Below are 14551 nucleotides of genomic sequence, written 5' to 3' on the forward strand. Positions count from 1 at the left end.
CAGAAGGTCCAAAATGCGGCAGCCAGGTTACTGACTGGTACCAGGAGATCTGAACACATCACGCCTGTTTTGGCATCCCTACACTGGCTTCCAGTCTCTTTTAGAAATTTTTTTAAAGTTCTGGTGTTTGTTTTTAATCGTTTAAATGAGTTGGCTGCACGTTATCCATCGGATCTGATCCATCCTTATGTTCCCGCAAGGAACCTTCGGTCAGCACTGATGGTCGTTCCCAAACACAGACTGAAATCTTGAGGGGGTGGTGCTTTCTCGGTGCTGGGGCCGAGACTCTGGAACGAGCTAGCTACATGTGTTAAAAAGGCACCACGCTCGGCAAGTTTAAGAGCCAGCTGAAAACACACTTTTATTCTTTAGCTTTTACTCGAGTCTCGTTAACGGGTGGCTTTGCACTTTTTTGCTGCCCCACCTAGATTTTATCTATCTGTTTTTGTTGGTTTTTAAATGGTTTTATATGTTTTTATTTGTTATGTTCATTTCTGCTGTGCAGCGCTTTTTTTGGTCCTTGGGCCATGTGAAGGCGCTAAATACATAAAGTTTAGTAGTAGTAGTACTTTGAAGTGCCTTGAGACGACTCTTGTTGTGATTTGGCATTTATAAATAAACTGAAGTGAATTGAATTGAAGTTTGTATTGGGTCAGCCAGAGGGTCTCCTGCTGGTAAGACATGCTGAGCATTTTGATCAAATACCCAAACCACCTCAATTGACTTATCTCAAAATGGGTGCTCAGTCTCCTCACACTTTCCTTAAAGCTGAGCCCTGCTACCCTGCAAAGGAAACCATGTTTTCCCGATTTTGGTCTTTGGTCATTACCCAAAGCTTATGGCCATAGGTGAGGATTGGAACATATAGTAAATCAAACTTTTCTGGCTTAGCTCCTTCTTTACAAGAAAAGACTAGATCAGTGTCCACATCACAGCAGACCTTGCCTCAATCCACCTATTGATCTCCTGGTCTCATCTTAATCACTTGAAAACAAAACCTTCACTTGACCAGGAATTCTTAGCTGGCACTAGCATTTTGTAGAGAGATTTGACTCGACTGCGAACCATGAGAGCTCAAGGTCCTAGTCAAAGCAGGGCAATGAAATTCCCTGATGGATGGACTGCAACACTCCATCCTAGGGCATCCTAAACATGGGTACTCCAAGCTGCTATTTGGCCCATAGGCACAAACAGCCAGAAAACGTTCCCCAGGCTTTGTATAGAGCTCCGGACCCCACGTGACTCTCAGTTAGTGGACGCCATTTTGGCATGCAAAAAAGGTAAACAAACACGGATGTAACCATGAACATGAACGGGATCCGCTTGGATTTTACTTCGTCGGAGTTTACTTCACACTTTAAAACAGAAGAAATAGTTTTATATAGTCAGAAATTAAATAGACTAAACATCTCCGACCCTTACCGTGCCCCTGGGATACTTTTTAAAAACGCCAGAAGCTGTCGGGGGGGACTTCTTATTGGCACAACATCGGACCTGCCCGGGCCGGAGGAGCTGGGGAGAGGTCTGGGACTCTCGACTCTACTGCCCACTCCGACGCCAGAAGCTGTCGGAGCAGACTTCTTACCGGCACAACACCGGACCTGACCGGGGAACCCCTTGGGATTTACCCGGAGGAGCTGGCTCCAGCGGCTGGGGAGAGGGAAGTCACGCTACTGCCCCCGCAACCCGACTCCGGATACGCGGATGAAAATGGATGGATGGACGGACAAATAACAGATTTACACGTTAGTAGTCTCGGTGAGACAGATAATAGCAATCCAAAGTGATTTTTATGTGTGATCTGACAATTGAGCAACCATTGCTTAAAAATTAAATACAGCTTAGCCGATTAATTGCTGTGATCATAAAACACGGAAACAGCAGCACGCAGAACTCACGGGGCAACGTTTTACGTGATGTTTACTTGCTGCTGTGAGTAATAAGACAGAAAAAGCCACGCCAAAATAAGTTTAGGAAGCCCACTAAGAATCATAATAAAAGCATTTAAAATAAATACCATACACAGTTGGGGAAACGTTGGTTTAAGTACCTGATATGAAGTGGTCGCTGCATAAGCGAAAACCTTTACTCTTGGGATCCCACAGTATCATTTTAGCCCGGTCACTAGCACGTTTTATTACAATGATCCAACGTTTGCGGCGCTCCGGATCTTGGGGAATCCTGTAGATGACTCATTCCTTATGTCGTCCGCGTCTGTTTTGCATCCTGGGACACAACAGGAATCTACCATATTTCCCGTTTGATTGAGTTTTCTGACAATAACAAATAGTCCAGCTGCTGGCTTCTGCATGCCAATATGGCTCCGTTTCTATTTGAACTGTTGCATGCCGGGAGAAGTGACGTCAACTCCCGGAGCTCTATAAAGGGGATCCACCAGTTCAAACTTATTTTCTGCCAGAGAAGTAATGTTCAGTGCCCTACTTGCCAGTTTTTGTATCTGGGATCATACTTCCAAGGATTTCAGCTTGGTATGCTTTCCGATGTACAGTGTATATACCAACCCCTTCAGGTTCCTCCTGTAGGTGGTTGGTCCACAGCTGAAAGAGCCCACATAACTAGTTTGGGCTTGGACATGCTAGCCTCCATAGATTAAAGCCCCCTGGTGCTTGTACCCATGCCCCAATCATGGGTCTGACTCCAGCATAGGACCCTGGCATCCCTACAGACCAGGTACTTTAGTGTTTTTCTGTCATGCTGGGTTGAAGTCTTTTTACCCACATGAAATAATCACACACGGAGAGAGATAAGTAAAAATACAAATGTTTTATTGTAAAGAAATTTAACGAGAACGAAGGGCGCTGATCAAAACTGGGCCAGGGGGGTTAACTCCGGTTTGAGCAGGAGAGGGAGGCAAGTCAGGTCTGAGCTGGAGATTGTCTGGTGGAGAGGAGTAACAGGTAGAAGTGTACGGTCCAGGACAGGTGAGTGTTGGAGAGCGGAAGGCCAGAGGAGCTGAGCGACGTTGAAAGTATGGCACACTTCAGGCAGACAGGAACCGAGGTTAGAATCCAGGGTTGGTACTGGAGCAGACAGGGAAGATTTAAATGAGCACAGGAATACACACTATTCAGAGTTCTCAAACAGGAACAGAACGTGGTGAGGCTAGAGTACCAACAATAGAGTATCAACCGGCGCTGAAGTGTGGCAACATCGCTCCTTAAATCCTCTGGTCCTGCTGATGGAAATCAGCTGCAGCTGTGACTCTCCGACATGCCCATCTGCAAAACACTTAGGTGCACAACCAGCAGAGAAAAAGGCACAACCATGACATATTCCCCCATGAAAAATCCTCTTTTCCAGTTTCAGTCTTGTCCTTTACCCATGACCAATTTACTATAGGAGACCCTACCAGCGGCCAAATGCTCAGAACTACAAAGCTCATAGGAACATTAGGGCACTCACCGTGGTTTAAGGAAGAGTATGCTGGTGAAGGTCCTTAGTCATCTAGGTCATGGTAATCCAAAAGGGTTCAAATAAAGGCAACTGAATGTCGTTGGTTTCTTGAAAGTTCAAGGAAGAGGTCTTTCCAGCATCTTTGGTTTAACCAAATATTCATTCTTGTCTTGGGTGCCATTATTTGTGTTTTAGCATCACCTGTAAAGATATTTACTAGACCATTGATATCCATTTTGTGCTTGGATGTTGCTTTATGCACTAGCTTAGTTTATATTAAAGGTGAAGCTTGATATTTAATCTTCTCATCCATGCTTGATTACCAGCTGGGCTAACACACAATACAGTTGTCACCCAAGACGATGACACAAAGCTATACACATGGACAGAGACAAAAAGAGCCCCCTGATGAAAGCACCACAAAACCTCACCAGACAGCTCCCTCTTTCACTGCATCTTTCTAGTGTTCTTGGTCTCTATCCTCACTCTAGTCACTAGTAATGCAAAATTGTGTATTTTGGCAGGATATAACGACTGGGGATTATGCTCATGCAGCTGACGCGGGCGTATCTTTCTCTTCTCCCATGCTAATCCTGTTTGATTTTCTTTGGAAAAAATGATGGAGGAGGAGACAAAAAATACAAAAAGAATATTAATTTAATCAGTATGATGAGTTGAGGCTTTTCATCAGTACCTCATCAACTTGTGTGTTCAGCCTTTCACACACAAACGCATAACTGGTTCAATTAACGTTCAATTAATTAATCATTCTTTGTATTAAGTCAGAACCGTATGAAGTATCAAATGGGTGGGCTATGCCGTGGAACATTGATGGGTCTTATTTAACTGTGCAGCATTATTTAAATTTCCATTTAGCATGTCTCATTGAGCTCATTTACATGATATAAAACAGTTTTTGTTACAATGTTTTTAAACCTAATCCCTTCTCTATTTTTGTCTCTTAGTTTACTTGAATAAATAAAATATGTTATGCTTTCAAACAATTGTATTAGTAGCATTTAAAATTAGTGAAAAACAGCATCCATCCATTATCTGTACCCACTTGGCCATGCTGGATCGCAGGGGGCTGTTGCCTATCTCAGTATATCAGTCTACGGGCATACAGGCGGGGTACCCCCTGGACAGGTTGCCAGTCCGTCGCAAGGCATGAATAACAACAAAATGTTGTAATTACAAAAAATATTTTACATTCTGTAAATGTAACATAGCCTGATTATTTCAAAAGCCCTTCAGCATATGTTTTTTAATGGATTCCCAGATGTGATTGACATTTTTATCATAGTCTTATTTTTACTGGGAATGGGTAGTTTTTAATGTTAGTAGAGTGAGTGGAACCACCTCGTTTTATTTGAGACCAATATGCTTCACTTCTGTTGTTGATTTAGCTAAAAATGTTACATTTTAATTATATTTTACTGAATGAAAAACAGTAGACCTTTCCTGTTTATGTAGCCAGTTGTGGTTTTATCGATCCATCCATTGTCCGTACCCGCTTGTCCACACAGGGTCGCGCGAGGGCTGGTGCCTATCTCCAGCGGTCTATGGGCAAGCATGGTTTTATCTATCCGACTCATATTCATGCCAAAGCAGAAGCCATACATTACTGGGTAGTTTATTATATTATTTATATTGCCTAAACAATCTAGATGAAAGTATTTTAAATAGAAAAGAAAAACAACAAGAAATAACATTTCCAGAAACTGCATGCAAAACAACTGTAAAACACTGTCTGACGATGGAAAAATAGTAACTTAGACAAGTCTAAAGTCGTATTTACTCATATTCATCTACCCTGTTGCCATTGTGTTTAGAGTTCTGGAGTGTATCTTTTAAGTTGGAATGACTAGACTACAATTATACAACACAGAGGAGTTTTAGATGATCTGACAAGCTCTTTGTTTTAGGCACACAAAAGCCTCCAGTTCTCATCAAAGTGCACCTGTAAACACAACTGGAAAGTGGTCAGGGAAAAATATCTGTTTGTTCTGTCTGTTTTTGATGCAAACATTTGCCATCAAAGGGTTTTAAAAATCAAGATACATTTTCCAGGCTTGTGGGATTGCTTGGACACTAAGATTTATTTATTTAAAAAAACATAGCAGTAAGTAACTTCTTTTGTACTTAAAAACTGAGAGCTGTACTGGCGAGAGTAGACTTTATTTCAGATTAGCACATTTGTAAATATCACAATATATAGTCACATTTTCACAGTGAAGGAATTGGGTCACAGATGGAAAATTCCTGATGCTACATGTTTAGTTCTTGCAGGAGATGTCTAGTGTTGTCAGAATCATAGATGATGTTTCGGGAAGCCTTTAAAAACAGCCTAACCGGTTTATTCAACCTACATAGAAACATTTTTTTAGATAAAAGACTATGTGAATAAAAAAGTTACCACTTTTTTCAGTCTGCAGAGTGCTGCTTGTGCCCTATAGATTTTCTTCAGGCAGCACAGATCTCTGCGAAGGTGCTACAGGTCCAATTTCAGGCGTTAGCATTAACATCATTATAAACTACATATACAGTACAAGGCTTCAAAACTGTTCGGTGCTGCCTGGATGAGAGTCAAGCTCCTCAGGAAGATTCCCATGAATGCTGCTTTTTCAGGTGGTTGATCACATCAGAGGTCGGCAAAGCTGCTTGTTTGTTGGATTCTAAAGAGCTGCGAAAAAGTGCAGATCCACAGCATCACTGATCCATCAAACCCTCCTGTTGTCTTATGTTTACAAAACACAGCAAAAGGTCAGCAGAAGTCATATTAGATCACCTCAGATGGCTTTAAGTAATGTTCTGCATCTGAAACAAAATCCTCATCATCACGCTTAGAGATAAGATATCAGTCTACAGATACTATAGGATCAGCAGGCCCCACTTGTTATTGGTAATTAATGAGCACATTAATGCCTCCAGCTTTTTGAACCAATTGGCCATTAGGCGGTGTGGAACACATTTCCTTATAGATTTAACTGATCATACTCTGTTTTTGGATGGAGCTTGTGATTAGAGCAAGCAGACTAAATGTGCCAGCTTTATCTCACACACACGCACACACGCACACATGCACACACACGCACACATGCACACACACACACACACACACACACACACACACACACACACACACACACACACACACACACACACACACACACACACACACACACACACACACACACACACACACACACACGCACATATGCACGCACGCACATATGCACGCACGCACATATGCACTCACGCACACACACACTTCTGGACTCTCTCTGCATGGGTTCTTAGCAAATTAATTTAGATAAAATAGAGGTGCATATTTTAACTCTATAAAATTTACTTCTCAGTATTGACTTTCAAGGTCATGCCAGGGATGTAGGTGTAAGCACTTAAAATGATTAGGGTTTACCCTCCTCGGGTCATGAAAGTTGCCTACAGTGGCATCATCTCATTGCTTTTATGCCATCGTTGTGCTTCAAATAGGGCTTGCTGGGTATTTATTACTTAAATTTGTGTAAAAGTTGTGAGTGCTAAATCTCTTGTCTGCAATTTTACAATAAGAATACTAATTCTTGTTGATCACATTTACTGGCTCTCAGGAAAATCTGCATGGAACTACCTTGGCTTCTAGCGGTTTCTAAAGAGTCCCGCAAATATTTCTGACATGGATGCATCGTTTAATTCCCTTATTGAAGAGGTCTCTAGAGTTCCTTTGATGCATGTAGGAAGACATTTTTATCAAAGTTTCTACTGTCATCCATTGCCCAATGCATTTTGTCAATATTATTTTTCACGTCCTGGTGGCCTAGGAACAGACAAAACTGCTAGAAAACCTTCAGCTTATTATGGAAACCCATGAACCCAACTTTTACGCAAAAAAACTCAATAAATAAATGACTTACCTACAGATGAACACATTTTTCTCCCATATTTATTGATTCACTTCATTACTTGAACAATTTAGCTGCTGACAAATATTGATGTGGTGCCATATCCTGTTGTCTTATGTTGCAGACAGACTCACTGACTCATGTGAGCGGTCAAGACGCCAGCTGCTTTCAGGAACAGATTATCTCTGACTCCTTTCCCAGTAACTTTAATCCTGGTTCTGGTAAGAGCTCCAGTTCCAATCACACCAGCGCATCCAATGCAATAACCAGGCGGAAAGATGAGAGCCCACAGAAAGGAACAAAGGTCAAAGGAAAACTTGAGAAATACCTCAGTGACTGCAGCCAGGTAGGTGCTGCACTAGTGATGAAAGAATTAGTTTAGAATTGGACAAATATGCAATTCCTTTTTTATTTGCGGTATGAACAAAGTAGGCAATTTTAGGTGCATATTTACAACCAAGATACAAACAAAGCATACAACTGAACGTGTCCATACAGTGTTTCCAAGAAAACATATTATATTTAACATGAAATAAAACCCTTTCCTTAATCACCACCTCTAAATGCGGGGAGTTGATTCTTCAGTGTGAGATATTGGTGGTCAAAAGACGAGGGTGCAAAAGAGAATAGACCCATATTTGGAAAGGTTTCAAATGCCTGTGTCTCATGCTTAATGCATGAGAGTTGGCAGCCCTGAAACTGGTTTAACACGTTGTTAGCTCAGACATGCAGCCTTTAATCTGGATATCCCAACCCACTTCAAAATCAGCAATATATAAACGCTGGTCATGGCATGCTAACCCCCCAAAAAATGATAGCTTGAGCTAGTGCTAATGCTAGCCTGAGCTAGTGTTAATGCCAATTTGAGCTACTGCTAATGCTAATCCGCACTACTGCTAACACTAGCCTAAGCTGCTAACTTTGTGGACAAGAAGAAAACAACAAAGAGATCAACAACTTGCAATCCTTATCCTCTTCCTTGTTTTGTCTGCAACCGTGCCACTCCCCATCCTTGGCGTTGGCTGGACACTTACTTCCTTGTTTATCCTCAAACCCCCTCACCACTACCAACCATTCATTCACTTCATTTCTCATTCATCTGCACTCCCAGCCCCCTCCTAAATCCATAGGGGTAAACCATCCAATCGGCATTAAGCTCATTTAGTATTCATTTTCTGAGTGGGCCAGGAGAATTAGTCGTTTCATTATAGGGCTTTATGATGGGATGAGTATTATGGGGGCTCTTGGGTCACTGTGAGCCGTGAGCCCTGATGATACAAGAACATAAGTAACATCATATTGTGGCAAGGTGGAGAAAAAAGGACACGGGCGGAATTTGATCCCCAGACTCCCAGGTGAGAGTCATGCGTGCTTACCAGTCAGCCAAAGGGACATCCCTTTGGCCAAGTAGTCAGGGTGTATGATCAATCGGGACACTGTGACAGGACGCTCTCACTGCTACAATATGCCATACAGAAGCTCGAAGAACAGTTTCCAATTGTAAAAAAAAAAAAACATTTTTTACACATTTAGTGTCTTTTAGGTTATGATTAAAAATCAAGTTAGGGTTAGCATTGACTTTCTCAGCCTACAGCTATTTTGTATATAAAAGTGAGATTTTCATTGACACTCGACTATTATTTTAATTGCTACCTTGTTATTGTTTCAGCTATGTTTATACAGATGTTTTATTTTACTCGTGTGTGTGTGTGTGTGTGTGTGTGTGTGTGTGTGTGTGTGTGTGTGTGGTAGTATTTTTTATAATGAGTAAAAAATAATACACAACTAATTAAAGCTTAAAATATTTTGGGGGGATTTTCACAGCAGGTACAGTTGCACTTGATTTTTTTTTTTTAGTTTGGTTGCTTTCACGTGGCAGTAAATACAGATATCAAGTAGCCTCTACATGAAGAAAGTCCTACCTCCAGACCTTGGGACTCTACTAAAAAAAAAAAACTTCAAACAAACCCTAATTGACGCTACATCCACAGGCTGCATCTAAAGGCGAGCTTGTGAACTCCATGCACCTTTGGACTAAAAAAGTGTCCTCCAGCAGTGCAGGTCTGGCAAGAACAGTTAGATTGACATTTCATGCTCTTTACAGCACAGGGCCCAGTTGGCCCCATTCACAGCAGCCATTTCAAACCGCTGGGGTCAGAAGGTAGAGAGAAAATTACTGTTCAATTTGAATAGTTAGACTTGGATAAAGGCACCGGTCTGTGAAGCAAAAGCCTCAATAACTTGTTTGACCTCCTTGTTTACAACACAAATCTTTTTATTCTTCACATCCAAGGCGGAACTGTGTGAAAAATACAAACCAATTTCTTTGGCTTTTTAAAACTTTATTGGCAAAATCCAAGCTTACTTTTATAACAAAAATCTGTTTCATCACTGTAAACCTATAAGGGTTAAATGTCAGACAGGTACGACATTTATAACAAGTTATTTTCACTACTTGACAAATACTTAGGAGTCTAATTATGAATACTAATGGCCTGTATTTGTATAGCGCCTTCTTAGAGTGCTACAACCCCCCAAGGTGCTTCACAACACAATCAGTGCTCCACTCATCCACACACACACACATTCACACACTGTGATGATTTTTTACGACTTGATGACCTCTTTAAATACTTTGCCAGTTATATAATTCTGCCAAAAAAAAACATGGTTGCAAATGTGTAATAGCATGTTCTTGCCCTTGTCATCAGACTAGTTGGTCCACTTGATTTATTTAAGTTTTTCACAAGAAAAGCCAATTCCAAGCAGCCAGATTTAGATCCATGCCAGAAACGTATTCAGACTCAGATGAACACATAATACAGTCTTTAACATTATTTAACAGGCCACTTCATGAACTTGCAATGATACATGTGTGTTTAGCTATACAACAATTTAGTATGCAGATATTCTAACACAAGAAAGCAAGATTTTTAAGTTTGATATCAAATTTGTAACAGTGTTCTCCTTTTTTGCATCATGGGCAGGAGAAGATGGTGATAATGGAGGACGATAGGAAAGGATGGGCCTCCCCTGTTCTTACAGGGCAGTACAGCGAGGAGGAGTCTGCACGATCTTTCCAAGAAGCTCTGATGAAGTGGAGGGCAGAGAGAAGTGGTGGGGCAAAGCAGACTAGGACAATGGAGGAAATACAAATGCCTCCTAAATCAGGTGGATTACCCAGATGTGGTCATAGGCATTGATGACCTTGCAGATTATTGACACAGTCAGGGGTAGCGAGAAACAACAAACAAATTCCAATAATTTTGAAAGCAAACTGTTTTCTTTCCTCAAAACTCAGCTCTTTACAGCTGTGCAGCTTAACCATAACATGCAGTAAGACATCCACTTACCAACACAACTGCTAGTATTTAAAGTTTACAAGGTTTCTCTCATCCATCACAAAATGTAAAAAAAAAAAAAAAACAAATAGACATTCTTGTCTATGAACCAGTTTTAAAACTCATCTGAGTGCATCTTTAAAGAGCTCAGACATAAACCTTTAACTTCTAATTCTGGTGGCAGCCATTTTCTACTGTACACAAGTACAAAAGTAAGCTCCAGCAAAGATTTAAACATTTTTCTCTTAAAGGGACTTTACGGAGTTTTGAATTTTTATGCTCGCGATTGCCCCCTCTGGCCAAAAGCGTAACGGCAGCTTCAATAGGAGGCTCGTGCACGAGGCCCGCATGCTGTACGTGCACACTCCTTAACGAAAATAACAGCAGAGCTCTGAGAGCTGACAGTCCCTTGTGTGTGTGTGTGTGTGTGTGGCCCGGAGGACAGAGGGCAGGAGAACGTGCAGCTAATTAATTAAATAATTTGGTTCTGTAACTTTCTCTTCAGCACAGCCGACAAAGGTTTATGATGGGTCAGTCTTCCTGCATGCTCAGATCATGCCCGCCCCTTGCTTGAAAAATTGTTCCAAAATGAAATTTGAACCCACATCTTTTTTATCTGTGAATTCAATGCCGTTCGGCGAGTCTCAAATAAAAATGTGGGCATCTTACTGTAAAAAAATATATCATTAATGTAAAAAATAAACTCTACATAAACTGTGTTCACACCCAGAATCAAACCCGGGTCTCCTGCCCGAGAGTCTGACATCTAACTAGATGAGCTAAACCACCACTGACATATATGGTATCTGTAATATTTATATTCCTGATGACAGCTGACACAACGTTCAAAGAACGATTCGAAGCGAAAATGGCTATTTTGTTGCTAATTTGCAGGAAATATCTAGAAGAAAGGAGCTAAGGGTCCTCAGAAATGTGGCTAGGTTCATCACTAGGCGTTAGGAACAGCGACAAAGTCGCTGAGTTGGCACTACCTCACTCTCTGCTGCTAAAGCTACTGATAGCAAATGCTACGGGTGATGCCTGAGCGTGAACGCGCATGAAGCAGCCTGCTCGACCCGAGCAGCTCTCTTTTTCTGTGATTTTACAGAAAAATAGACAATCACAGTAAAAATGCCAGGGCTCATTCTACAGGACCAGGGCATTGCAGGAGAATGTATGAAGAAGAAATGTATTATTTCTATACATGTTTTGGCTGTCAAACTTCCATAACGCCCCTTTAAACACCATTTAGAAGAAAAAAAGAAAATAAAGTAATCAACACCAAAAGAGAAGCTGGCCATTTTAAACTGATGGGAAAACGCCATGCCCTCTCCAGTTCCTTATACGTTTCCACTTTATTTATTAACGTTCAGGCCCTCAGGCCCTCGTCAGTGATCTTAGGGAGGCCTGAGGTCTGAAACATCAATAAATAAACTGGAACGTGTTGGAAAAGCCAGTGTTGGAACATGTTTTCAAAATGTTGTTTTTAATGCAATACCAACTGAGGGAATTTCTCACCTATCGAACAGATCTGTGGGAAAACCAAACGTATTTTTATATTTTTTAACCTCTACGCACTACATACTTCTCTGTCCCTCGTCTCTCTCATCTCCACCATCAGTTTTATGTTCTCCTCGTCTTTTCTGCTTGCAGTCCTTCTGTCTCTGCTCTGATCAGTTAATCAATATAAATAAAGGTCTTATAGAAAGTGCTTTCCTCTGTAGGGTGGGGCGGTGTGTGGGGAGGGGAGATGCATATAGAGGTAACGAGAGTGAAAGTGTTTCGCTGCATTGATAGCCTCGGTTGTGTGCATGTAAAAACTATATAAGGAAATTCATAAATGCTGCATTTTACATTAGTGCATCGCTTTGTGTGTGTGCTGGATTTATGTGGGTGTGTTTTATTAGTGCCATTATTCCAGATTGTGTGTGAATGTATCGAGGTGTTTGTGCTTATCATTAAACTTTTTTTTTTCTCTGCTTTACTGCCCAGACAAACTCTGCTCATCTCCGTTCGCTCTGCTCTGCAAATTGCTGCTAGCCCCTCCAGCCCTAATTATTTCTGTCAGGCCAATGGCAGCAGGACCCAATTTAAAGCTGCCACCGCGGGCCGCCAAAGTGTCTGGAATACAATCATAACCTCTCTTTTACTTACTTACCTGTCTTCTTTTCTCACCATGTTCCTTTTGTATTGTTTAAATCTCGTTCCCATTCCCACGGGGCTTCATGCTGTCTGCTTGTGTTTTGGTATTTTTGTGATGGTGAAAAAGGTGTATTCACACTTGTTGAAGGAAGGTGTGTTGAGAAGATTACTGAGTATGTTTTCCCTCCTTCTCTTCTTGCTGTGTTCACCTCTTTCTTCCTCTAGACTCCTTTTTTAACTTTTGTTGTTTGTTTTTATTTTATATTTGACATACTCTTACCCATATTTCTCCAATATTAGTGTCAGCCATAGTGACCCAGACGGACCTCCCTCTAGACAGAGATGCTGAAGGACAAAGAGGCGGTGAGAAGGAGAGGCAAGCTGTCAAGGTGGAGTTTACAGAAAACAACCTCACCCACATGGATAGATTGCTCCTCAAGAAGCACCGCAGGTACATCTAACAATGCACAAAACACAACAAAGAAAGCATTTTCAAACATTCACTGCTGCTCTGAAATTTCACAAACAAAATCAAATAATGTGAAAATGTACCTGAATATGGCAAGAGCAGACAATCCAGAGAGAAATTCCGTCACAAGTAGACATTTGTTATTTTTCCTCCTACTTTGTTTTCATTTTTACTCTTTTATCAATATTAAATACATTTACTGCTTCATATAATATTGATTTAATTATTGACGTGTTGACAGACTCACAGTTCTTGTGACGTGTAAACAAAACACATTTTTCTGCACTGTACATTTTCTGCAAGGCCTAATTCTGGAATATGTTTTAAAGGTCAATCTTAAGCTTCCTGAGAGCATAAAAGGCAACTGTGGGACATGTCTGGACATGACCTCCCTGACATTGTCCACAGTTTATGTGTAACACCGGGGACACACCGGCCGCCGAAGCACCGCGAAGTGCCGGGAGGCGAAGCGCTCACGAAATTCGGCCGCTGCTCGCTGCTCCATAGTTCAGACCAGACGCTTGTTCATCTGCTCCGGTCGAGGCGCACCTCATAGTTTTTATTTTAACCACTTGGTGTCCTCCATTTCCTCTCTGCCTTTTCTCTGCTCTTTTCCTCTACACCCCCTCCCCCTTGCTGTGTGTGTGTGTGTGTGTGTGTGTGTGAACCTATGGTGTGAACCAGTTGTAGTTGGCCTATGACTTTCTGCCTCTCTGTCCTGTTTGCTCCCAAAGACACCCCAAACCACACCCTCTTCACGTGGTCACACACACAAGTTCGCTGTGTGTGTGTGTGTGTGTGTGTTTATGCAGTGTCTGTTTACAAACACATTTCACTGTCGCGGAATTGTATTTTGAAATGCTTTAATTTGTTAAATTTACTGGTCTACCTCTTATGTCTAGGTTTGACTTCCTGCCAGAATTGACACGGTTCACCTGTGGCTTGCGAAAAAAATAGAGCAGACGCCGAACGATCGCTGCACGGCGCGGGCTGGAGCGCCGGCGCGCGGCGCTTTGGCGGCCCATGTGGTCTATAGAATAGGATAACAAGGGCGCCGAATGAAGGCGTCCTCCGTTTTGCGGCGCTTCGGCGGCCGGTCTGTCCTCAGCCTAATACAGTACATATTCTAAACCTTGCTGAGGCTTCTGATATGGATTTCTAACATGTTCAATAGTAACGTCTGTTTAGCATCCTAGAGAAACACGTTCTGTGCTTTCTGCCTTTTACAGGCAAACATTTAACTGGATTTAGGCTTTTACTAAGTATTTTACAAAGTACTTAAT

At 41.6% G+C, this 14551-nt stretch overlaps 1 protein-coding gene across 7 annotated transcripts in view; it reads left to right on the forward strand.

The window, feature by feature from the left end:
• Positions 1-14551, forward strand: part of zbbx (zinc finger, B-box domain containing) — a 97661-nt gene that overhangs the window by 35478 nt on the left and 47632 nt on the right. For all 7 annotated transcript variants that reach the window (XM_070543473.1, XM_070543471.1, XM_054742778.2 and 4 more), the window contains exons 7-9: positions 7441-7662; positions 10304-10487; positions 13100-13250. In XM_070543473.1, the coding sequence (XP_070399574.1) occupies positions 7441-7662; positions 10304-10487; positions 13100-13250 (557 nt within the window). The remainder of the gene's footprint in view (positions 1-7440; positions 7663-10303; positions 10488-13099; positions 13251-14551) is intronic.

The sequence above is a fragment of the Nothobranchius furzeri genome, chromosome 13, assembly GCF_043380555.1.
Source record: "Nothobranchius furzeri strain GRZ-AD chromosome 13, NfurGRZ-RIMD1, whole genome shotgun sequence".
Classification (NCBI taxonomy): domain Eukaryota; kingdom Metazoa; phylum Chordata; class Actinopteri; order Cyprinodontiformes; family Nothobranchiidae; genus Nothobranchius; species Nothobranchius furzeri.